General features: G+C 44.5%; 1 protein-coding gene across 1 annotated transcript in view; it reads right to left on the reverse strand.

Moving 5' to 3' along the window:
* Positions 1 to 250: 250 nt before the first annotated feature.
* The window catches only part of KCNK9 (potassium two pore domain channel subfamily K member 9), a 98,492-nt gene continuing 72,797 nt past the window's right edge, over positions 251 to 25,945 (reverse strand). Inside the window, exon 2 of the mRNA XM_054985724.1 lies at positions 251 to 1,089. Within this exon, the coding sequence (XP_054841699.1) occupies positions 251 to 1,089 (839 nt within the window). The remainder of the gene's footprint in view (positions 1,090 to 25,945) is intronic.

Raw genomic sequence — 25,945 nt, forward strand, 5'->3', positions numbered from 1 at the left:
TGATACCCACTTCCCGACACCTCGAATCTACTGACTACCGAGGGGGGGTAAATGTAAGGCATACGTTGCTGGAAAAGAATTAATCCATGCTTCATGCTCCAGAGCTAAGTCTCAGAGGAGAAGTGTCTTTTTCCTTTGTTTTATCACCATTTTCCTCACTCTGGCTCACTCAAGGAATTTCTTTTTCTTTTTTTAAAAAAAACCCAATCTTAGAAATAAAAGACGGAACTCCCCCAAAAGACAAATTACTTCAAATGGACTTCCGCCGTCTCATGAGCCTCCGGCTGTCTGTAAAGCTGTGCAATCCGGGTGAGATGGAGCTTACGGGGGATGGGAAAAGGCTGTTTTTTAACGTGCTTGGAGAGATCTCCTCAATCTTGTAGGAGATGGAGTGAAAGTACTGGAGGTTCAGCTTGGAGCTGAAGGAATTTTGGTGGGACACGACCCGGCTGGTGTATTCGTGGGCTCTGTAGCACATGCACGAACAATCGGACTGAAGGTCGGTGACCTCCGCTTTGTACCGCGGCCGGCTGTGCTGGGAATCCTCTTGGATATGTATGACCATGCTGTTATGGTTCCCAGCCAGAGACGCCCGCTCTTCAGTCTCCCGCCTCTCTTCCTCGATGTTCATGAACAACCTGAGAACAACCAGATTGAGAAATGCTCCTATGACTGTCAATCCCACAAGGATGTACATAAAGCTAAACGCCACGTACAGTGGCTTCTTCTGGAGGGCTCCTTTCGACTGGAGCGCCACGTAATCCCCGAACCCGATTGTAGTCAATGTTATAAAGCAGTAATAGAAGGCCTGGAAAAAAGTCCACTCCTCGCACTGGGAAAAGGCCGCCGCCCCGATGCAAAGGGTCCCTATGCAAGAGAAGAACCCGACGGCCACCATGTTCTCCATGGAGACGTCCGTGCTCTGCATCCGGCAGCACTTCTTCATCCGTTGCAAGAGATACTTGACAAAGGTGTTCATGCGTTCGCCAAGGCTCTGGAACATCACCAGCGTCAAAGGGATGCCCAAGGCTGCGTAGCACATGCAGAAGGCCTTCCCGGCGTTGGTCCCGGGGGCAGCATGCCCGTACCCTGGAGACACGAAAGAGAAAACAAGGAAGTCACGTAGGCTGCAATTTGAAGAACACTTTCCGGGCAGCAGGCCCCACTGAATAAAGTGGGGCTTACTTAGGGCTGTCAACCCCCAGGTGGGTGCAGGAGATAGGGTTGCCACCTCCCCTTACCATCTCAAAAGGAGAGATGGCCTGGCACTTACCTTCCCACCGCTCCTATTGTGTTAGTCACATGTGTACAAAGAATGCACACACACCCCACGCCAGCATGATGATGTCACTTCCTGGAAGCGACATCATTGCGCAGGAGCGAGGGGCGCATGCATGCTTCGCAATGGGCTGATTTGGACCCCAAATGGGTCCAATTCAGCCTGTTTGGGGCCCAAATTGTCCCACAGTGAAACACAGGAGCACTCTCGGGGTGACGCAGTAACATCACTCCCAGGAAGTGACATTGTTGCACTGACCCAGGAGCATGTCTGGCAGGCCTGTTTCTGCACCTTCCCCCCACCATTGGCCAAGTAAGTGGGGGGGGCAGAAGGTGAAAGTGGGGTATCCCCTGCCCCCACTGGGAAAATGTGATCCCTAGCCAGGGATGCTGGAACCAGAGGCAGGAGAAAAATTGAAAAGACAAATGAGGCCTTGTCTACTTGCAGGAAGTTATTACCATAGAGTTCTGGCAATTCCTACAGCTACCTGAAAGTAACAAAGAGTGGCTCTAAGAAACATTCTATGGCAATGGTAGAAGCTCTTACCATAGTTTTCAGGTAGCTCTAGGAATTACTAAAACTCTATGACAAAAACTTCAGGTAAGCTTTTATTTTTGACTTTTCTCCAAGGATGCTGCCCCCCTTCTGAGTAAACCTGCCTAGGATTGCTCCCTAAGCAGGAAAGGTGCTCTGTTTACTTCTAGCTTAGGCCGCCCTTCCCGAATATTTTGTTGGCCATTTTCTGGCTCCCTCCTTTAAACCTTCTGTAAGCCTTGAATTATTTCCCCCATGCTGGTTGATCACTGCTGTGTTGATTCTGTTGTGTATTTGCAAATTTTGATTGTTCAGTGTCTTATTTCAACTCTGAGATTTTTTTAAAGTAACATGGTAATCCACTTTGACCCTGACCTGGATGGCCTAGGCCAGCCCAATCTCACTAGTTCTTGTAAGCTAAGCAAGCTTGGCCCTGCTTAATACCTGGATAGGAAACTACCAAAAAAAGTCCAGGGTTGCTACAAAGAGGCAGGGAATGGCAAACTACCGCTGTTTGTCTCTTGCCTTGAAAACCGTATGGGGTCTCCATAAATTGGCTGTCATTTGATGGTGCTTTACACACACCCAATATATTGGAAAACATTTATTTTCCAATATATTTATTTAATAATCATGTGAGTTTATCTATCCTGCTCATGACACAAAAAATAATTTTGTAATTAAAAGTTCATAAAATACACAAAACAAAAAAAGCAGTAAAACAATTACATTGCAGGACAGCAAGGCACAAAAACCAAAAGAAAAAGGAATCCTAACCATTGGGCATTATACCAGGGCTCAGCAGAAAACCACATCTCAACTTAGTTCAGCTCTGGAAGAGGAAACGCCTTCCCGAAAGGGTACCTACCCCAAAGATTCTAAATGTCGTAGTAGCCACTTATTGTATTTCATGGCAGGAGCATCACTGGAAGATTACGAAGCATGAGGAGGGGCATATGGTAGGGTTGCCAAGTCCAAGTTGAGAAATTCCTGGAGATTTGAGGGGTAGAGCCTGGAGACGGTGGGATTTGGGGAAGGGAGAGGCCTCAGCAGGGTATAATGCCATAGAGTCTACACTCTAAACAAGCCATTTTTTACCGGGAAACTGATCTCTGATTCTCTGTACATGAGACATCTTACACGGGGACGCTCAAGTATAAGGAGATGCAATGTTAGCCGGGAAGCATAGTTTTAAAAGACAGAGCCGCAGAGATTGCTCCTCAGAGGGTTTGTTAATTTCATCTTCACCTCCCCAAAGGCTCTGTCAATTTCACCTCTCTACACAAGGGTAGTTTAAAAACACAGAGCCACGGAGATCGCTCCTCAGACGGTTTGTTAATTTCATCTTCGCCTCCCCCAAGGGGAGGTGAAATTGACAGAGCCTTCAGGGAGGCGAAGATGAAATTAACAAACCTTCTGAGGAACAATCTCCGCTGGCTCTCCGAAGGCTCTGCCTTTTTAAACTACATTTCCCAGCTAACATTGCATCTCCCTACACTTGAGTGTCCCAGTGTAAGATGTCTTGTGTAGAGAGACTCTCTGTCTCCTAGAGATCAATTGTAATTCCAAGAGATCTATAGCCACCCACCTGGAAGCTGGCAAGCCTAGAGAGGACGCCGGCATTCATGCAGCTATTCCACCTGCCTTAAGAGATTACTCCACATGTCTTGGCCCAGTACCAATCAGAGAGCAAGTCTTTTCAGGCATTTACAAGCTCAGTTTAATAACACCAAGCGCAGGATGAATGCTCTTGTATCTGAAAGAGCTTTGCCTATATTATCCCCATAAACTTTAACAAGAGACCTGTAAAGTAAGATACGATTATCACTATAGCCAGTCATAAAGGTAGCTTGTGCAGTACCATAGAAGCAGCAAGTGAACTACATGCAGACAAGATAGGGGTTCCTGCATACCCAGAGGAACTCCTCACATATTCTGGAAATAAGATTTTTTGAAGCTACCACAAGAGGAAAATAAAAGACCTGTTGGGGACTGAATATGCTTCAAAACACACACTGAATATTGAGTCTCTTGCAAAAGAGAAAGGTAAGGGATTAGTCTTCTTGAGCTGTTGAGAGTTTACAAAAATCTGGAGAGAGAGATTGTGCAGGTATGGAAGGATTTTCAAATCCCATCCCACCCCCCTGGTCCCACAATTCTTTGCAGGTTTATTATCCCCCCGGGCTGCACACAGAATCCATTTTCAGTGTCTCAAATTCTGTTGGAAAGCACAGGAGAATCAATGTTTGTCAAGAGAGGAGGGCGTTAAATTTTTTTCCCTAACAATTTTCTTTTCCTACCAGCAGTCTTTTTTCTCTAGCAACTAAAGCTGCTCTCCCACTAGATAGGTTTTTATGTACATCAAGCTCAAATAAGCACAAGCCAGCAGCACAATCATGGAATCTGGCCGTCGCTGCGCAGGTTGTCTGGAGTCCCCTGTTATCTTCCCAGGCATAAAATGCCACAGCTCTTTACTACATTGTGAAGAGAAGTGCTTATACGCTACTGGGTGAGAGACACAGTGATGGAGAGAAATGTCCTTATATGACTCTACTGCAGGTTCAGGCTATTAGTGAAAAGATGAGCTATCTGTCATCGTTCTATCCTACCCATGCAACAGAGTCAGAGGTAGCATACAAAACTACGGATCATTTCACACATTACAGTGGTTCTTCCTTCCTTCCTCCCTCCCTCCCTCGAGTCATTTATTGCATACCAAGGAGGCATAATTCTTTTTTTTTAAAAAAGTAAATACTGGGTTTAGTTGGCAGGAAGTCTATTGGGATTGACGTGGGTGATTTTGTTAAACTGTAGTTGTTTTAATGTTATTTTATTCGCAGGAGGATTGTATATTTTTGATTTGTAAGCCACTTTGGACGCTTACAGTGAAATCCTAAGCAGAGCTAGTCCCATCTAAGACCACTGAAAATGACGGGCTTAGACTCTGCTTCAGATTTCACTGTTAGTGCAGCAGGGTCGTTTTTCTTTTTTTCTTTCAAGTAAATAAGTGTCAGTGTCTACATTTACAAGAGCAATATGGTGTGTGCAGGGTGTGCTCACAGGTTCCGACCACATCAATTGTCTATAATGCCAAAAGTACATTTTTGGAACATTGGATTGTTCTGGTTGTTGTGGGTTTTCCGGGCTGTATTGCCGTGGTCTTGGCATTGTAGTTCCTGACGTTTCGCCAGCAGCTGTGGCTGGCATCTTCAGAGGTGTGGCACCAAAAGACAGAGATCTCTCAGATCTCTGTCTTTTGGTGCCACACCTCTGAAGATGCCAGCCACACCTCTGAAGATGCCAGCCACACCTCTGAAGATGCCAGCCACAGCTGCTGGCGAAACGTCAGGAACTACAATGCCAAGACCACGGCAATACAGCCCGGAAAACCCACAACAACCATCGTTCTCCGGCCGTGAAAGCCTTTGACAATACATTGGATTGTTCTGTTTTTGGTTTAGAGGTCAAAGCAGAACAGCTGAAAGTACGTCCCCACCTACAGCCAATTTATCCTTATGCAGCAAATTAGGGGAGAATCTGTACACATAGTAAGTAAAGGTGCCTTAGACCATCTGATCTAGCAGTCTTTCTACACAAGAAGACACGCCGACGCTTGTTCATCAAGTGCAGGGAGACACAAGGTTAGCTGGGAAGCATAGTTTTAAAAGCCAGAGTCAGTGGAGATTGCTCCTCAGAGGGTTTGTTAATTTCACCTTTGTCTCCCCAAAGGCTCTTTCAATTTCAGCTCTCCAGTCTAAAACTGTGTGGGATGGCAACCAGAGGCTAGCAAGGAATGGAAATGGGCTGGAGCTGCCTTCCAGAGCTGGGCTTGGACCTGGAGAGGTTAAAATGGGCTGAAGTTTCCCTTCTGGCATTTCACAGCCCCTTCACACAGCTCCAGTGGATAGCAAAGCCTTTGCCCTGCCACCTGCTCTGTCTTTTTAAACTACCCTTCCCAGCTAACATTGCATCTCCTGACGTGACCGCTCACACGTGTTCTTGACACGTCAGATGTCGCATGTAGAGAGACTCTAGATTTCCTATTTGCCTGCCCATGGTGGGTCAAACTCCACCCTTGGTCCCAAATCCTTGTCCTTGAGAAATTGATAACTGGGGGCAGGATAGCTGAAAAATGGCCTCCAGGTGAACGCTATAGAATTCTCCTGTGTCTCTATGGTCTTTACCGCAGAGTTTGGCATGGAGGAGGATTCTTGAGCATCACCTGGAAGTTCCATCATATCCTACCCAAACTCCACCTTACCTGGACATCACTCTCAAAATATCCTGGCATTTGTCAACGTAGTACTGGCAACTCTAATCTAGAACAGTTATGGTGGACACCTAAGATTGCTAGCCCTCCCCCTGGTGGGGGTAAGGGATTCCCCGCTCCCAGAATCCACCCTCCGGCCACCTTTCATCTGGAAACAAGAGGGGAAGGTCCCGGAACAGGGCTGGAAAACCCAGACTGTGCTCCCATACACTCTGGAATTTTCCTGTGTTGCACTGGGAATGACATCACTGGCAGAAGTATATCATGAATTTACTGCAAAACATGCATTTGCTAAAGTCAGTCCCCTAAATTAAAACCAAGTGCATGCCTCCTTGGTAGTGGTGTGGCCTTTAAAAAACGGCATTGTTTCAGATGCAGCTTACCAGGAGGGCACCCTCTTTGTAATCTTGAATTTTCAGGGGACTCTTTACCAATTTGGGATTCCAGTTAAGGTTGTTGTTTTTTTTCTCAGACCCAAATTTTTCAGATTCCAAAAAACTTCATAGCCGTAGTTTGTTCATTCAGGAAGGGCATTCTTGGTTGTGAGAAATACAGCTAAGTTTAATGCAGCCTTAAGACTACCAAATCCCCACTTTACGAATTCATAGAAGCAAGAGATCTGCAACCTCCCTCTTCACACCACTCATTGTTGATGTATTAAAGTTGAAGCACTGTGTTAATATTTGTAAATGCAATGTATTATATTGGTTTGTTGTTTGATTATTGTTACAGTTCTAAAATTGAATAAAAATATTTTTTTTAAAAAAGACTACCAAGTCCATGATACAATGTGACTGTAAGCAAAAAGGCACGCATTCAAACATCAAGACTTATAAATGAAACAATGCATTGCTAAAATTGGGCATATGGGTCTACTGAAAGCCATACTGGGAGACAGATTTCCTGAAGGAATGTTGTCTAAGCCTCCCTAGCCAAATCACTGGACCGCACCAGTTGACATGAATGAAGTTTAAAACAAATTTCAGCAAGCCCTCGACCAAACTACAACTCTCTCCAGGAGACTGATGGCACGAACTGCAGGGCCTTTCTGCTCTCATCAGTTCCTTTGGGTCAGACGCTTGCCTTAGCTTTTTCTATTCTAAAGGCCAGGCTGCATCTCATCACAGTGTGAGTCAGAAGAAGGATGGCTGCTTCTGCTTGAAAAGTAACCCCTCACACACACACACAGTGATGTCTGTAAGTAAATCAAGTCGACTTAGTTAAATGCCTCTCAGCAAATCGAGCAGATGGCAGCAAAGAGGCAGAGTTGAAGGGATCAGCAGAGATAGAGATGATTCCCGCAGTGGCAGAAATTCCTTGCCCAACAGAAAAGCGGGCATTGCTAGGCCACCACAGAATAGCTCAGCAGCATTATTCAGATCACTTGCATAATGCAATACACTATGCTAGACAGAGCATGCATATTACTCCCGTTCTGCAATCACTCCGTTGGGAACCCACCAGTTGTCGGGCTCAACTCAAGGTTTTGCCTATCACATACAACGGATTATACCAGGGACTACTAACTACTACTACTCATACACCCACAAACCTCGTTGACTGAGCTGAGCCTGAACTTATCAAAGGAAGGGTAGGAAGCACCACCTGACATCTCCACCCCAAGCAACATTTGACTAAATTTAAATTGTCCTGTCGATTGCCTTTTGATTACTGCAAACCAACAAATCTGTCGAAGAAAACTGAGATATCACATACTATTTCTTTCTTCTGCCTGAAGAATTGTGTTTGTCTTTGCTGCAGAATCTGGTTCAGATTTATAGGGGTGCAGAATTTAACCGGCTTTGCTTCACAGATTTTTTTGCAGCACATCGAACCAGATGCTTCCCGCGAGTGTGCTGGAGGGGATCTGCCTATATCTTCACTGTCCACTTCTGTCCTAGTTTGTGCCTCTGTCATCCCTCCTTAGAAACTGCCCAAAAGATTATTGTGTCAGACAAGGCAAGCCTAGAACAAGATTCAGTCTGAAAAGACAGGTAGATATGACAGTGACCTTTCAACGGTAACTCAAAGGAATCTTGTAACACCTTGAAGACTAACTTATTTTTATACAACCTAGAACATGCTGTAGAGGTGCTGTAGCACAGTGGGTAAGTGGTTCAGCTGCAAATCAGCACTCTGCTGGTTCGAATCACACTACTGCCAAGAGCTCCAACAGGTGGCCTTGGGTAAGCCACTCCTCTCAGCCCCAGCTCCCAGATGTATTGCGGAGATGATAATAATGCTAACTGGTTCACCGCTCTGGGAGAGGCACTAGTCTGTCTATAAAAGTGGTATATAAATGCAGTTATTATTGTTGTTGTTGTTCAAATTTCACACAACACAATCAATAATAAATAAATATCACATGTTACCTCTGATTGGCCTTGCTGAGCTGATACAAGTTTCCACCAGAGACCTAAGTATCAGCCAGGTATTGGTGTAAAATGTACGCTGTTCCCAGTAACGCTGTCTTTTGCAGTTCTGTAGGTGTTACATCAGAAAGCTGCAGTTTTTCCATATAAATTGCGAAGTTTCTTGAATTATTGTTGTTGTTGTTATGCTAGCTAGAATAACTGAATTAGGATTTATGTTAGAATAAAAACATTAGTCTTTAAGGAGCAGCAAAAGTTCTTGTTTCTTTAAGTTAACCCAGTTATCCCTGCTTGCAAAAATTATCATCAGAATATCGCAGGTATGACAATATTAAGGTATGAACTGGCATATTAAGATATAAAGTTAACCTGCTGGCAACATGACCGTAGTTCAACATAATCTGCAGCTGACTGCAGGCCGGCTAGATAGCAATCAACTGCTTGATAGCAGTCAAGAAATCCTTAAACTGGGGGGTTGAATTTGGACGGTATTGGCAAAGTTGCCCTCATTAAATTGGTGTTGTTGCACACTTTGTATGACCTACGGATCCAAAGATAGCTGCTACACCTTTCATACCGATGAAACAACCTACTAAGTAACCTGAAAAACTGAAAAGTGATTTTTGTGGTCTTGATTTGATTCTCTGTTTCTGGACTGACATTCTCTGAATAAAGCCAACCAAGTTTTTATAAATAAATACACATAAATATTAGAGTATCTGGCCTGGGATACAAAAGCAGCAGAAGAAGAAGAACAGAAAAGTACGAAGAGAAATTCTTCTTTTGGAAGAGAATGAGAGGAATCAGTGACTACATCAAAAAAAAAAATGAGAATTTTGGAAAAAGAAATTCCACTCCATAATAACGCTAGTTGGACCTCTCTGCTGGGCCAAAAGATTCACTCTTGAACTCATCCTACTCTCCCTTCTGACTGCACATGGCGATGGACGCTGCCTTTCAAGAAAGCTTCTATACCACCAAATTCCTCGCTATGGAACCCCAGGATTTCCTGGAACACCATTTTAAAACCGGGACCTTATATTAATAGTTTAAACAATTGGCATGGAAGAATGCCTCACTACAGTCCTCAGGGAAATCTATTATACTTGCTCGTACCCCCTGCTGTTAGGAAGTTTTCCTTACGCACAGCCCACGTTGTATTTCTCTGCTCCATTTCATCCCATTACCCTTTGCCGTACACCCACACATCTCTCCTTCCTTGGTATTATCAATGCCATCCAAATACTTGCAGTTAGTCATTATCTCATGCCTTAGGCAGAACCCTCCTGGTCCAGAAGTGAATCCCAACCCCTCTCTGCCAGCAAATGACTCAGTTGGAAGGGGTCTTTGAAAACCAACAACAGCTACATCAAGATCATAAAACAGTATCCTGCTCTAAAGCCCTGAATGTACTCTGAGTTAGAGATGGGCACAAACAAGAAAAAAAAGCGAACATGATGTTTATTGTTCATTGCCATCCACGAACAGGAACAACCACGAACATGGCCCTGTTCACGAACATGTTCGTGGTTGGCTGTTCATGGGGGCCAGAAGGCTCTCCTCTAGCCATCATCCAAGTCAAGATCCCTACTGCACCACCCCCAGAAACCTGACCTGACCAGGCACCAGGAAAGGTACCAATAATAAACAATAGCTTGGCCCCAGAGCCTGGCAGCAGCCCTGGAACTTGACGAGGTATATTCCTACCACACCTCTCCCAGAAACCCTATCTGAGCAGGCAGCAGGAAAGGTACCAATAATAAATAATAGCTTGGCCCAGAGCCTGGCAGCAGCCCTGGAGCCTGAAGGGGTAGATCCCTATCCCACCACACACAAAGAAAATTCAAGCTCCAATGCACTCTCTCTATCAAAATGCCAACAGCACCTCTCTCTCCCTCTCCAAAGCCAGAGCTGGGAGCCCCCCTCCCCCCTGGTCTCTGTTCCCTTTTAACCATTTTGGAGCTCCACACTTGAAAGGAAGACCTGCCTATCAAGCTACATGGGCTTAGATTGGGGTTTCCAGGGCAACAGCAGGAGTTCAGGCAGAGTTCAGACAATCCCTGCCTAAGTTGCCAAGGGAATTGATCGCAGGTGCCAGACTGTTTGGCTTGACGAACAGCAACGAACGAGGCTTGCAACGACCACCTGTTCATTTAGAATGGGGCCTCATGAACGGCAAATTCACAAACAGCAGATTGGGCTGTTTGTGGCTTTTTTTGTTCGTATTGCTGTTTGTGCCCATCTCTATTCTGATTCTTTCTACATGAGTCATCTGACACATGATGAACATGTCAGGAGATGCAGAGGGTAGTTTAAAAAGACAAAGCCAGTGGCAAGGCAAAGGCTTTGCTATACATTGGAGCCATGTAAAGGGGCTGAAAAATGCCAGAAGGGAAACTTCAGCCCTTTATAACCTCTCCAGGTCCAAGCCCAGCTCCGGAAGGCAACTCCTGCCCATTTCATTCCTCGCTGTCCTCTGGTTGCAATCCCACACAGTTTTAGACTGGAGAGGTGAAATTAACAGAGCCTTGAGGAGGTGAAGATGAAATTAACAAACCCTCTGAGGAGTGATCTCCACCAGCTCTGTCTTTTTAAACTCCCCTTCCTGGCTAACATTGCCTCTCCCTGCACTTGACGAACATACGATGAGGTGTCTCATGTACAGAGATGCTGTGCTGCACATATGAACTCTACAGTGGCAAGGACCCACCACTTCTCTTCACATCGAAGGAAGCTCTGTCCATATATATATTTATTTGATTTGATTTATACCCCGCCCTCCCCACAAATGGGCTCAGGGAGCTCATGTATTCCTGGAATCAGGAGGAGAATGGATGCACACTGGCATTTCCATGGTTTCAAGAACTTCTTCCCATGAATCATGACTTTTTCACCTTCTGACTTGATGGCACATAACATACAACACACACACACATACACACGGCATTCTTATTGACATGTCCTTGATATTGACTGTACTAATCTCATACTGAGATTGGTACAGTGTCTCAGAGAGAAAAGCGGACTATGAATGACATAAATTAAATAAAATACATAAATGTAAAGGCAGGCATGAAATCTTGTTTCCCTCTGCTACACGATGACCAAGAAGAAAAATGGACAGCATCAAACTCTTTTCCACCCATTGGTCAAAGCTTTGCATTTGTACCTCTTAGAATCAGCAGCCCAAATCTAACTTTTACTTACTATGAGGAACTTCCATTAACAAGGTAAGGTTGTATTTACTCAAATGCAAGACTGGTCCCCTCCCCCCGGTATACTGTCAAAAAGGAGGTGGGCGGTTTTGGTAGCAAACTGTCATGGGTTCAATGCTTGTGAAAAAAACACAGAGCCTAGAACTGCCATTTACACATTACGGATAGAGGCCATGCAATGCTGGAGCAAGTGTGTGTGTGTTATGTGCCGTCAAGTTGTCTCCGACCTATGGCGACCCTATGAATGAAAGACCTCCAGAACATCCTATCATTAACAGACTTGCTCAGATTCTGCAAACTGGAGGACGTGGCTTCTTTGATTGAGTCCAGCCACCTCGTTTTAGGTCTTCCTCTTTTCCTGCTGCCTTCCACTTTTCCTAGCATTATTATTACTTTTCCAGAGAATCTTGTAAAACAGAGAATAAAAGAACTCTCTACATCTCTCCCTGACCACCTTTGCTGCTATTCCAAAAGAAAGCTGGAGAAAATCCTAGCAGGAAGGAAAAAGGTCAAGGAAAGTGGCTTCTTTAGATCATTTCCCCTACTTTTTATGGTCATTGCCAGGAGCAGGCACAAAGCAAGTGAGAGACAATGCAATAATGAACGTGCTTGATTTACAGATGAGCCAACCCCTGGCATCCTAGGCAAATAAGACTGTCCAAATTTGGAAAACTGGAATTTAGGCCATTTCCACATGCCCTTATAGGGATGACACACTCTTCAATACTATTCAATGGTGACTATTGGAATGCTAGCAGCATCTCCATTTGCAAAACGGATGTGGGTCATTTGGCATCCGTTTTTTCAGCGCCTTTTCTGGGACCGCAGAAAGTGCATTCCCCCAAAAGGTGCTGAAAAAACAGAAGCTAGATAGCCCACAACTATTTTGCAAATGGAGACATCTGGATTCATAAGGAAAAGCCTCCAGCATTCAGTGAGTGGGCCGTCCCTTTAAAGGCATGTGGAAATGACCCTAGTGACCCTTTTGCAGTGCTGTTGCTGCACATAACTCTGCAAAGTCTAGCTTTCAGAAACAGCAAAGGAGACGGTAAAATTGTTCTTTGGACTGTCCCAATTCAGGCCAGGTGAGGGAAATGAATCTTTGAATGCATCTAAAAATAACAGAACTCCTTCCTCCAGCTGACAGAAAGAAAAGGTTTAGCAATGGCAGTTCCTGAAACAGATTAGTTAGTTATTTAGTTAGTTAGTTAGTTAGTTAGTTAGTTAGTTAGTTAGTTCGTTCGTTCGTTCGTTCGTTCGTTCGTTCGTTCGTTCGTTCGTTCGTTCGTTCGTTTCTTTGTTTACACCCTGCTTTTCTCGCCAGTGGAGACCCAAAGCAGTTTACATCATTGTCTTCTCCTCTTATCCTCACAACAAGCCTGTGAGGTAGGTTAAAGTGAGAGTGTATGACTGATCCAAAGTTACCCAACGAGCTTCTATGGTATAGTGGGGATACGAATTTGTCAGTACAATCCTAAGCAGAGTTACTTCAGTCTCAGCCCATTGAAATCACTAGGTTTAGACTGGAGTAACTCTACTTAGGATTACACTCTGAGCCTCCCAGGTCCTAGTCCAAAACACACCGGCTGCCAAAAACATCTGCTTTGGAGATTTTGTTTCCATAGGGAAGCAATGCAGCCACGTAAACCCCATTTGTAATATGAAGTAGTACAGTCTAGGAGCATTTTGATCACCTCTCGGGCTCTTTGTGTACACTTAGTAATCCTGATCTCATAACCCAGGCAATCCTGATCTCTTCAGATCTCAAAAGCTAAGCAGAGTCATCCTTGATTAGCAATTGAATAGCAAACCGCCAACAAAGACCAAAGGCAGGCAATGGCAAACAACCTCTGTTAGTTATCATGGAACACCCAGTCCATGGAGTCAGAGCTATCTCCAGAGCCTGGTTGTTCCACGACATTTGTCTCTTGCCATGAAAATCCCTCCAGGGGTCATCATAAATCAGCTATGACTTGACAGCACTCTCCTCCACCACCAATCCTCCCTCCTATGAGGGGCTTACCATAACTTTGGTCACTCAAGTTGGCAGGTCGAGCCGGACAACTAGCAGGAGAGTTGGGGGCAGGGATAAGGAGGCATGCATGTGATTTTGGTGATGTCACTACATCAGTTCTAGATACAACCTGGAAGTGAAAAGGAGTAGGTCTAGGAATCACTGGAAATTCTATGGAGTTATAGCTCTAGAAATTGATGGACACTCTATGGTTTTACCATAGAGTGTCCAGCAATTCCTAAAGCTACCCTTTCTCGCCAGTGGGTTGTTCTGGAAAAGATATAGCAATGCCAGCAATCTTTGTTGTAAATATTTCTTCTGCCACCACTGTTCAGAACAGCAATGAGCAATGGGGCTTGCCAGCAAGGGGCCTCTTCCCCTAGCAGGAGACCTGGCAAGCCTGTATAGGTGGCTCCCCTGAATATTTTCCACTTTGCTTGAAAACCTTTGCCATTTTTCACCTGATGCAAACTGAGTTTTCAAACAAGTTTCTATGACAATCCCCATGAGGCACAGCTGAGCAGCTAAACAGGCGAATGCTGTGGAGGAAGTCGGTCTGTCTGGTTTCATCTGGAACCTGACCCACCCCTCTAAGTTTGCTATTTTGAAGGCAATTTGGCTCATCAAGAGTTTTGCACAAAACAATCCCATTCCTCCATTGTTTACGAAGAACAGCCTTTCTCCGCGCCAGTGGCTGACAATATGCATCCCATGGTACATTTGTAGGCGGCAGCAGAGTTTGGCATCCCATTTCAAGTACCTGACTGGGCATAATCAGGGTGATCCATCATCTTTGTTTCCGGCTGCCCTGAGACTCGGCAGAGAAGCCTACAGAACAGACACAGCTCCTGGCAAGACCTTTGCAGGAAGACGTGAAGCCAGTCTTAACTCTTTGTTAGCCTAGGAGCCAAAGTCTGTGCAGGAGGGAGCGGTCTGAACAAAAGTGACTGCTTGTCTCCTTCATACCCTTGCTGCTCTCTTCCAGGATAGCCTGATTAGTCAAAGCTATAAATAGCTCCAAAGGCTGCATCTCTTTCAACAAACGCCCCTTTCTATTTACAGATCCTGTTGGAGTTACAAGTGAGAATTTGGCTGACTTTTCTCAGTCTTAACTGTTACATCCCACAGCATTGACCATTGCTTGCAGAGGCAAAATGTATCCTTTGGGCTCCAAGATCAGTCCTATCAACCGTCTCTATACAATACAAATCGCAGACCGCTGCAGCCTCAATTTGGTCTGTGGATGTCCTTGAAAGGGAGATAAGGTTTAACTCTTTGACCTCCATTCCATTTCAGTCTCCCCTCTTTTGCTATTAGCATTAGTGATGTCACTACATCATTTGTAGATACAACCTGGAAGTGAAAAGGGGTAGCTCTAGGAATCACTGGAAATTCTATGGAGTTATAGCTCTAGAAATGGATGGAAACTCTATGGTTTTACCTCTAGACTCTAGGAATTGCTGGAAACTCTATGGTTTTACCATACAGTGTCCAGCAATTCCTAGAGCTTCCCTTTCTCACTAGTGGGTTGTACTGGAAGGTTTTCAAGCCAAGTGGAAAACATTCAGGGAAGCTACCTACACAGGCCTGCCAGGTCTCCTGCTAGAGGAAAAGGCCTTTTGCTGGCAAGCCCCATTGCTCACTGCTGTTCTGAACAGCGGTGGCAGAAAAATAAATTTTAAAAAATTGCTGGAGGTAGGAAGGCACAGCTTTCTTATAAATGCTAATAGCGAAGTGTGGAAGCCAGGTCCAAATAGCAAAACCAAGGTCAAAAGGTTAAACCACTTTTCCTTTCCCGGCACAGCCCTGAGGCATGCGGATGTTGCACAAGCTGGCTGCTTGCATTTTCTGGACGGATTGAGACACAGCATCTGTTTGAGCCCATAAAACTAAGCCAGTCAGGAATCTGGGTTTCTATAACTGGAATGCCGTGCGTGTTATCTGTCCTTAAAAACAGCCTCAAGAACCCTCCACCCGGCCATATCAAATTTATTTGAAATATATTTATACTGCCTCTCCATAGGCAGGTGAAGCTGGTTTGGACTGAGGCTAAAGCACTGCACAAGAATTAAACTCTTCCTCTCCAGTGCCGTTTTCAAAAATTGACCCTTTGGAATGCTTTAAGCCTCAGAAAGGCAGAGGAGGAGGAAGACTGGCTTGAAGGCTATTTTGGACAAGCAGAATGGTCCTTGCAGAAATAGAGTTCCCCCCATCCATTCCAGCCTGTCGTAACCTCTGAAATCATGCCTCCCGTGGACGGGAGGATCCAAGGAATAGCATGAGGAGCAAAAAATATCATTTTTGATGATTCCAAGAGAGGCGTGATATCACTTCCGGGTTTTCCCCAAATGTGATGTCACACCATCGGCCCAACAGCCATTTTTAAAAATACTTTTCTCGCACCACCACTTGATGACAAGAGATGAGGGCGCTGGAGGACTGGCCACGTTGACGACAGAAGCAATGTTTTGCGTCGCTTCCTGTGTTTTCTTTTAAACTTTGGAATAAAAGCTTCTCTTATAGACTTGCCCCCAGTTTGTATCATGCCTCATGGGCTCGGTTTCCTTACAGGAGTTTGGCAGCTATTTGGCAAGGCGGCTGCCATGGTGAGAACCAGACTGTTTCTGAGGAACACATTAACACTTCTGAACAAATCCACAGCAGAGACAATAATCAGAAGGGAAAACATCTCTAGAGAAAGATCTTCCAGGGCTTCTCAAACAATAAAACATGGGGCCTTAATTAATCATTTCATTCATACTTCTTACACTGCCAGGGTAATGCCAATCGCCACTTTGGGGTCAGGAAGCAATTTTCCCCAGGCCAATTGGCCAGGAATCCTGGAGGTTTTTTGCCACCTTCTGGGCGTGGAACAGGGGCCACTGGGGGATGGGCGGGTAGTTATGCATTTCCTGCAATGTGCAGGGGGTTGGACTACGTGGAGGTCTCTTCCAATCCTATGATTCTAAGATAAACCGCTGGGCCCCTATCTTCCTACTGGCAGGCGTCTTTACCAGCTAGGTGATAAGCAACTCTGATCGAAAGAGCCATATTAGACAAGACACAAAGGATATCCATGAATGGACCGGCCCGAATATTTTTTAAAATGTAAATTACCAGGGAGGAGTGGGGCATTTGGATTAGGGCCACGGGACAAGGAAAGGGAAATTTCTCTCTCTGCTTGGTTTTTCCAATAAAAAATGGCACATACTCTCACACTTTTATTAGCCCTGGCAAGTTTTTTTGGAAAGCAAGCAAAGAGGAAGTACTTCCCACCCAATATTAACATAGGCTTGCCAGGTCCACTTTCCCTCCTGGTAGATGTCCTTGCGTGCCTCCTTTGCACATTTGCTCCCACAGCAGCACAATGATGTCACTTCCTGGAGGTGATGTCATCGTGCAGTGGCTGGGTGTGCTCTTGCACTTTGCAGCAGGCTGGTTTCGGTCCCAAACAGGCCCAATTCAGCCCACTTGGGGCCCAAATAGGCCCGCGCAATGATGTCACTCCTGGGAGTGATGTCGTCATACCCCCTCTGTGCCCGTGCCCAGGAGGCCTGTTCCCTTGACTCTCCCCCCCCCATCGGCCAGGTGAGTGGTGATGGAGGGCAAAAGGTGGGAGCGGGGGATCCCTCACCCCCACTGAGACACCTGGCAGCCCTATGTTAAGAACAACCAGAGGAGGTCATTTGATAATACTACAAACTTCCTACCTTCACCTATACTGTTGCTACAATCCAAATCAGGGAGGGGGGGGGGAGTTATAGCTCAAACTTGCTTTGAAAAAAAAGGTGGTTACAAAACCAGTTCCCAACTTCAGGCTTGGAAATTCCTGGGAATTTGGGGGTGACGTCTGAGGAGCGTAGACTTTATAGCAGAGAGGGAGCTCAACACAGAAATGATGCTATAGAGTCTACTCTCCAAAACAGCCGTATTCTCTCAGGGAAGTGATCTCTATAGTCTGAAGTTCAGTATAATTCCAGGGGAACTTCGGACTCCAGTCGGTGGTTGGCAACCATATTAATCTCCCATCTTTTTCCTTGATTGGGCTCGCAGTTCACTGCCAATGACTGAGAATTGGCCTGGATGTTAGAGACAGGGATCATCTCCTTCCATGTCCACTTGGTTTTTGGATTTATACAGTCCATTCCTCAAAAATGTAACAGCACTACCACATCATACCAGGTGAGCTCATGTTCCATGAGTCCAGAAGGGGGCCATTTTCACACGTCTTTAAAATAGCATGAAACTCACGGAAGGCTGCCAGCTTCCTCGCACATTTTTTGATGCCATACACTTACAAAAGGGAGGCGGGCAATGATGATGGCGCTTTCGTGGCTGCCTGCCTCCAGTTTGTAAATGGATGGCATCAAAAATTGTGCAATGGATGACGTCAAAAATTGTGCAAGGCGTCAAAAATTGTGCAAAAATTGTGCAAGGAATTGTGCAAGGCGTCAAAAATTGTGCAAGGTGTGTGAAAATGGCCATGGACTTATTAGCCAGGAACTGGTTCAGATGTCATACTGCTGTCACCACTAGTATCATGCCAACATAGCTCCACAATCCTCAGATTTGCATAGGCAAACATCTCCCCAAGCCTTTAATTTTTTCCTTCAAAAAACATAGAGCTACTGCTTTCCCATAACAATGCCCAAAGCAGAATACAATAATAAAATTAAGCAACTATAAAATGTCTCATAAAAGTGAAACAGTGTAAACACAACAAATGGAAAGGTAGTAGTAGAATCCAAAGCACTAGCATTAAAAAAAACCTCACCCTCATATAAAACAGCAGATAGGCAGCATAAAATAAGTAATTCCATACAAAACAACAGCCATAAAACTTCAGTACCAAAAGCCTATTGGAAAAAGAATGTTTTAACAAGCCTCATAAAACAACATTGATGGTTCTGAAACGGTGGGGTACAGCTCACTTTTGCAGTGGAGGGCACAGAGAACCTGGAGGAGAGAAATGAAGTTCTAAGGAACAGGGGTATCTTGAGTCAAGGGCTGAACTCCTCCCACACCGCCCAAGACCTGGTGAATAACAATAATAACATTCGGTTTATTTACCACCCTTCAGGACAACTTAAGGCGCACTCAGAGCAGTTTACAAAGTATGTTATTATTATCCCCACAACAATCACCCTGTGAGGTGGGTAAAGCTGAGAGAGCTCTGAGAGAGCTGTGACTGACCTAAGGTCACCCAGCTGGCTTCAAGCAGAGGAGTGAGGAATCAAACCTGGCTCTCCAGATTAGAGTCCTGCTGCTCTTAAGTGACTGACCCAAGGTCACCCAGCTGGCTTCAAGCAGAGGAGTGAGGAATCAAACCTGGCTCTCCAGATTAGAGTCCTGCTGCTCTTAACCACTGCACCATACTGGCTCTGGACAGGCTTTCTCTCGCTCACAATGGATTTGTAAATGTTGGAGAAGGGCTGTGGCTCACTGGAAAAGCCTCTGCTTTGAATGTTGGAGGTCCCAGTTTCAAACCCCGACATCTCCAGTTAAAAGGTTCAGGCTGTAGGTGATGCAAAAGACTTGTGGCTTGAGACCCTGGACAGCCACTACTAGCCTGAGTAGACAATTCTGATCTTGATGGACCAAGGGTCTGATTTAGTATAAGGCACCTTCACGTCAGTCCATGTACCAGCCTTAATGCCCCATTTTTTCCTATATGTTTGGGGAAGAACCAAGTTCGGAGAAAGTTGCTACATCGTCCTCAGGTCTCTGTGTGTACCTTTAGGTGGGGATCAGAGACACCTTCTTCTACTCTTTTGCAATTGCCAGTGCTGGATTTAGCACTGCAGTCTTCAGAACTTCACACAGCACTTAACTTTATGCACACAAGAAATTGAAAGCATCGCTGCACATTTGCCTGTGAAACAAACAGTTGTTGCTGGCCAGAGGACTCCAGAGGATAGCCGAATTTAGGAAAGGATGGAGCAAGGTCAAAAAGTTTGAGAAACACTGAACCATGCACAGCTGTGGTCTGATGAGACTCCAAAAGGTTCATTGCCACCACTGAAAAGGTCAGATCTTAGGCCCATGCAAAACAGACCTCTTATAGGAAAGGAGCTTAAGAAAAGCCACTATGCATAAACTCAGGGCTTTTTTTCAGCGGGAACGCAGTGGAACAGAGTTCCAGCACCTCTTGAAAATGGTCACATGGCCAGTGGCCCTGCCGAGTTTAGACTGCCCTCTGTACCGCCGATCGGCGTGGAGGACAATCTAAACTCCCCTCTGTCTGGAGATCAGGGGGCGGGGCCACCGGCCATGTGACCATTTTTGCCGAGGGCGATTTAAACTTTAAAAAACTTTTTTTCCCCCTTGTTCCAGCTGACCCAAAGTGATGTCATTGTGTGGTCTTGAGTTCCGCCACCTCTTCCCAGAAAAAAAAGCCCTGCATAAACTTCATAAGGAGATCATAAAGTATGCATCTCTCAGGCTGTGTAGGGCTTCAAGGCAGGTTAAGCTTGGCCAAAGTGAAGTTTGGTAAGTGAAGCTTGGTCAGAACATACACAGCTTTGGTTCGAAGATCATAACCTGGCCAATAGGACATTTTGCTCTAGCTGGAACCTCCCAGTCTTCAAGGGCAGCCCCACATAAACTGCACCACAGTAGTCAAGAGATAAGAGGTACTCAAAGAATGTTGATGGTGGTGGAGGAAAGGGCATTGAAAGGAAGGAACAGAGTACATACTAGGCTGCGCAATCTAATTTACTGTTGCTAGGAATGAAATGGGGCTGGGAGGACATCAAGACTCCACTACCACTAAGGAATGTCATATAGGCTCAAGGTATAATTGAGAGGGAGCATAGGATGAAATCAACAACTTTATTCAGCAAGCTTATCTTATACATTTTGATCCCGTCTTCCTCCAAGGAGCTCAGGGCATGAATCTCAATTCCTAATATCCGAACAACAGTCCTGTGAGTCGGTTAGACTGAAAAAAATGTGACTGGTCAACTAGCAAGCTTCGTGACATGGCAATTTGGATTCTGATTTCCCAGATCATAGTCTAAGAGCCAAGCTACAAGTAACGCCTGACACAGGTTGGACACTTGTCAGCTTCCCTCAAGTTTTGATGGGAAATGTAGACAGCTTGGCGGAATGTTGGACAAGTGACAGTTGAAAAGTCCATTGGACAGCAGTCGGAGAGCCAAACTGCAAGACCAGGATGCCTACATTTCCTATCAAAACTTGAGGGAAGCTGACAAGTGTCCATCTAGTGTCAGGCGTCACTTGTAGCTTGGCTCTAAGACTCTAGCCACTACACTACACTGGTCAGTGTCTGGATAGTTAGTAGTCCTCCTGGGAATGCTATGCCACCTGGAATTCTGTGAAGAAAAAGGGATGGGATATGGATGTAATAAGAACATAAGATCTTTCTGGAATCCACCAGTGCCCATTTACTCACATATATTTGTTTAAAAACCTACACTCATCACAAAATGCCATGAATTCAGTATCACAGACAACAGACAGGGAGCCAGTTCTCCAAGGCAGGCACCATCAATGGGACAATATTCAGATTAAACTACACTTGGGTCGACTCCATAGTAATAATTATATGAAATAGCCTCCATGGCAGGGAAGAGCAATTGATTGAACAAGTTTATAATGAATCTTAAAAGCTGCCAAGGCAAAAAAAAAAAGGACCCTGGAAGGAATGCATTTATCCAGAGCATAGAGCAAATGACAAATCTTGTCTATTCATTTCAATCTAGTGTACCTGTCAAGAGTATCTTTCAAAAACCTGGCACTCAGAGCATAACACAGGGTCTGGGAAAAATGTGAGATATTAACGTACAATGCGTTTAATTTTCTTTTGGCTACAGATATAAAGACATTGCTCTGTTGGAATTTTAGAGCATTTTCAATCTAGGTAACCAAACCATTTGAAAAAAAAACTTTTGGAGTGGATAAAATGTTAACTCTTTCAGAGAGAGGGGGGAGGGGGGAGGGGGAGGGGAGGATCGATAGATAGAATTTCAAACAGAAAAGTAGAAATTCTGAACAATTTGTAAATCCAAAGGAGTCCATAGAGTAAATTTAGTTTCTTTCATCCTTAAAAGCACAGCTTCTGAATTTGCCAGACTTTGCATGAAGTCGCGTGGCCCAAACCACTCCTTAGATACTAGCCGCCCATCCAAACATACATCTTTTTGAAGTCTAGTTAGTGGCAGATGGACCTTTACCAGAGTCCATCTGAGTAGAGGAATTCAGAGTTCCTCTACTGGTCAACCAGATGCCTCTGGACCATCTTAAACTGATTACATTTCTCATTTGTTTAAAACACTTATAGGCTACCTTTCCACCCAAACAGAATCCCTAAGGCGGAAAACATCAGCTATTAAACATTTAAAACATTAAAACAATATTTAAAACACAGAGAAATATTTAACATAGGCATATAAATGCAACCAGGAAGAAGGGCCAGTAAGAGTTTACTGGGAGTACACCAAACAAAATAGAAAAGTCTTCACCCAGAAGACAATCTATCTATCTATCTATCTATCTATCTATCTATCTATCTATCTATCTATCTATCTATCTATCTATCTATCTATCTATCTATCTATCTATCTATCTATCTATCTATCTATCTGTCTGTCTGTCTGTCTATCTGTCTATCTGTCTATCTGTCTATCTATCTATCTATCATTTGAAACATTTTTTAGCCATCTTTCCACAAAAAGTGCTCAGTGACACAGGGAGACAGTTGAATCTCCCTGGGTTCCAAAGTTTCGGTGCCACAACGGAGAAGGCCCTTTTTCAGGCTGCCACACATCTAGCCGCAGATGACAGAGGCACCTGAAGCAAGGCATCTGAAGATGACCAGAGTGGATGGGCAGGTTCATATGGGGGAAGGCAGAGCACCTGCTGTACAGAGTTACGAGGCAGAGCACCTCTGTACATGGAGGTTCAACTTCTCTGCTCCATTCTACAAATGCTTTTTGCTACTTTTATATAAATAGAGGTGTAGGAGCCCTTATGAGTGGGGTAGTGGATGCTCAAGCAGCAAACACTGGGACTCAACAAATGCCAAATTCTGTAAACTGTATAGATTACACACACTAAGAAGATATGCCCATATTTCCATAATCTGCATAATTTATCTTTCTATCAGTTAGGAAGTGACTTTTCTAGGGCAATGAAGGCATAGCCCAATTACATTTTAGAGGTTATTTTTGCCACCATAAGGGATAGAAACTTGCATTTTTTTTAAAAAAACGCAACCACTAAGGGTGTTAGACGGATCAATCATACAGCAAAAACAACCTTTTCTTTGCTTGCATGGAATCCCAGGATCCGCCCCCAAATCTCCAGGAATTTCCCAAGAAAGAGCTGGCACCTCTAGATATCAGTTTTATTACATTTCTAACCTTCAACCCGCAAGTACATTGTAAGCTTTCTGGCTAACAGCTTTAGGTGCATAGCCGTCCTGGTCTGCAGTAGAATAGCAGTATTTTAGTCCATCGGCACCTTTGAGATTAACAAGATTTTCAGGATGTAAGCTCTGGAGAGTCAGAACTCCCTTTGTCTGAAGAAGGGAGCTCTGACTCTTGAAAGCTTACATCCTGAAAATCGTATTGGTCTCTAAGGTGCCACTGGACTCAAATCCTGCTAGATAATAGCTGTATCCTCTTCAATGCCAAGCAGTCAAACGTAACTCAATGGGTCATGTTGTCTTTAAAGATCATGCATAATACAGCACTTAAAACAGCCATGAAAATATGGTAAAAGGAAATTATCAGATTAACTAATGCAGAAATGACAGCAGAGAGGAATAAAGTTAACCTCTAAGAGTGAAACGGCTTGACCTTAGAAGTCATAATGAGCAAATAAACTACTTCCAGAGCTCGATGTCTGGCCCAGAAACACACAGGGATTCACATGCTACTACAAATGCAAGCCCCGCTCCATTACAAAGCAGATATCCAGCCATCAAGAGAGAGCTAGCATTCCTACGCACCTCTGCCTCCCAGCCCATCTCAAACACATTTCTTCCTGTTATTCAAGCAATTATGGTCATGACCCGTGTCTTTTCTGGGGGTGATAATGACCAAGCAAGATTACTGCACTCACACACCATTAGACCCAAGCTGTCATTAGCTGCCATCTTTGCTTCATGTCCTCTAATAAAGCTTTCTGTCATGAAATTGCCCCCCCACACACACACACACCAAAAAATTCACAGGCCATGTCTGAAGGAAACTCCTGGGATATCAAAGGCACTTTGATGCGCTCAGAAATGGATGCATCTGCTGCAGAAGACGGCATTTGTCTTCCTAGTACAATCTGAAAGTGTAGAATTGCATTTAGCGAGCAGGAAGGGTCAAAGTAGAAAGGCAGATTCCAAAACTTGAAAATAAAAAATAAATAAGTTTTAGGAAAGGGGAGACAAGTAGTGGAGTAAACTCGAACCAGGCAACTATATGCCAGGCCCAAACTTTAGAGAGATGAGGGCCTGGCTCATAATGGATCCAGAATTTCTGAGCTGGAGGACTTCATAAGGATGAAGCAGAATTTCTAACTTTGTCCGGTTCAGTTGGAATAACTCCACTTTGATTTGGTTTCTCACTTGTGAAAACAATCCTATCAGGGTCTATTTTCACTCCATTTACCGAATATTCGCTGGCAAAATGAATTCATTTTTCAATGATATTTTTCTTGTCAATTTCATTAAAAACGGCACATGGCAAAATGGCGTGCAAATGGCATGACAGAAACAAAAAGAAAAAATGGAAATGAGGTGAACTGAAACAAATGACAGTAACAGCATACATTTTTTAAAAAATGGTATATTGTTTCATATCTTGAAGTTCTTTTCTCAAAAATCCATATACACACTGACTTCTGAATTTTAGCATTATAAGAAATCTGCAGTTTCCCCAATCACTCCATGCCAATTCACACAACTATCAAATTTCACCTAGCGCATTTTTATCCCATCCAAGTTGCTGTATATGGTTCTCCTTTCCCAATTTTAATCTCATAACAACCACACACACACGTGCATTTTGTTATATTGCCCCAGAGGTCAGACTTGTTATCTCTCTTAACTTCCACTGTTCTTTAACCATTTTAATTGCTTGTTGTTTTTACATTGATAACATATTATTTTACTTGTAAGCTGCCTTGAGCAGGACTCTGATGAGGTGGCGTAGAGATCTCCTAAACCGAGAATTGTTCTTGCAAGAATTTTTCTTGCAAATATTCTGTTCTAACTCAAGGTAGCATTTCCATGTTCCATTTCCATTTCCAAAAATTCACTTTAAGCAAAACTCAGTGTCACTTTAAGCACAAATCCGTGTCAGTTCCATTCAGAGAAGTCCTGAAATCCACACTGTGGCATAAAGTTTGAAATACAGAGAAAGAACAAAAGGTAAGGAATGGTACCATAGGGAGGATTCCGGAAATTTCTAAATAGTACCTTGACCTGTGATCCAGAAAATGATCTAAACTGTGGGCCATACACAACAGTGACATCATGGCAACACACAACGTTGTTTCCATCAGTATCCCCCCTCCCCACCATGCCCCTGCAGGTTGCTAGCAAAGATCTGGCAACCCTACTCTAGATTGCAGTTGCTGGCTCTGGGTTGGGAAATACCTGGAGATTGGGGGGGGGGGGTGGAACCTGATGAGGGTGGGGTTTGAGAGGGGCTGGAGCTCAGCAGGTTATAATGCCATAGAGGCCACCCTCGAAAGCAGCTACTTTCTCCAGAGGAACTGATCTCTGTGGCCTGGAGGGCAGCTGTAATTCTGGGCCCAGGCCCAGGCCCAGCCTGGAGGCTGGCAAATCTACTCTATATACTTCAACAACTCTTATATCTGAAAACATGGGCCTATTCAGGGCTTTTTTTCAGCGGGAATGTGGTGGAACGGAGTTCTGGCACCTCTTGAAAATGGTCACATGGCCGGTGGCCCCACCCCCTGATCTGTAGACAGAGCGGAGCGGCATGGAGTGACATGGAGGGCAATCTAAACTCCCCTCTGTCTGGAGATCAGGGGGCAGGGCCTGCAGCCATGTGACCATTTTCGCCAAGGGCGATTTAAACTTTAAAAAACTCCCCCCTTGTTCCAGCTGACCCAAAGTGACGTCATTGTGTAGTCCTGAGTTCCATCACTGAGTTCCACCACCTCTTTTCCCAGAAAAAAAGCCCTGGGCCTATTCCAAAGTCAAATCTTCTGCTTGTATTAATCATTAGCACCAATCTGTTCGGGGGGGGGGGGATCCAGAAATCACAGGAACCTCAC

This window comes from Eublepharis macularius, chromosome 7, assembly GCF_028583425.1.
Source record: "Eublepharis macularius isolate TG4126 chromosome 7, MPM_Emac_v1.0, whole genome shotgun sequence".
Classification (NCBI taxonomy): Eukaryota; Metazoa; Chordata; class Lepidosauria; order Squamata; family Eublepharidae; genus Eublepharis; species Eublepharis macularius.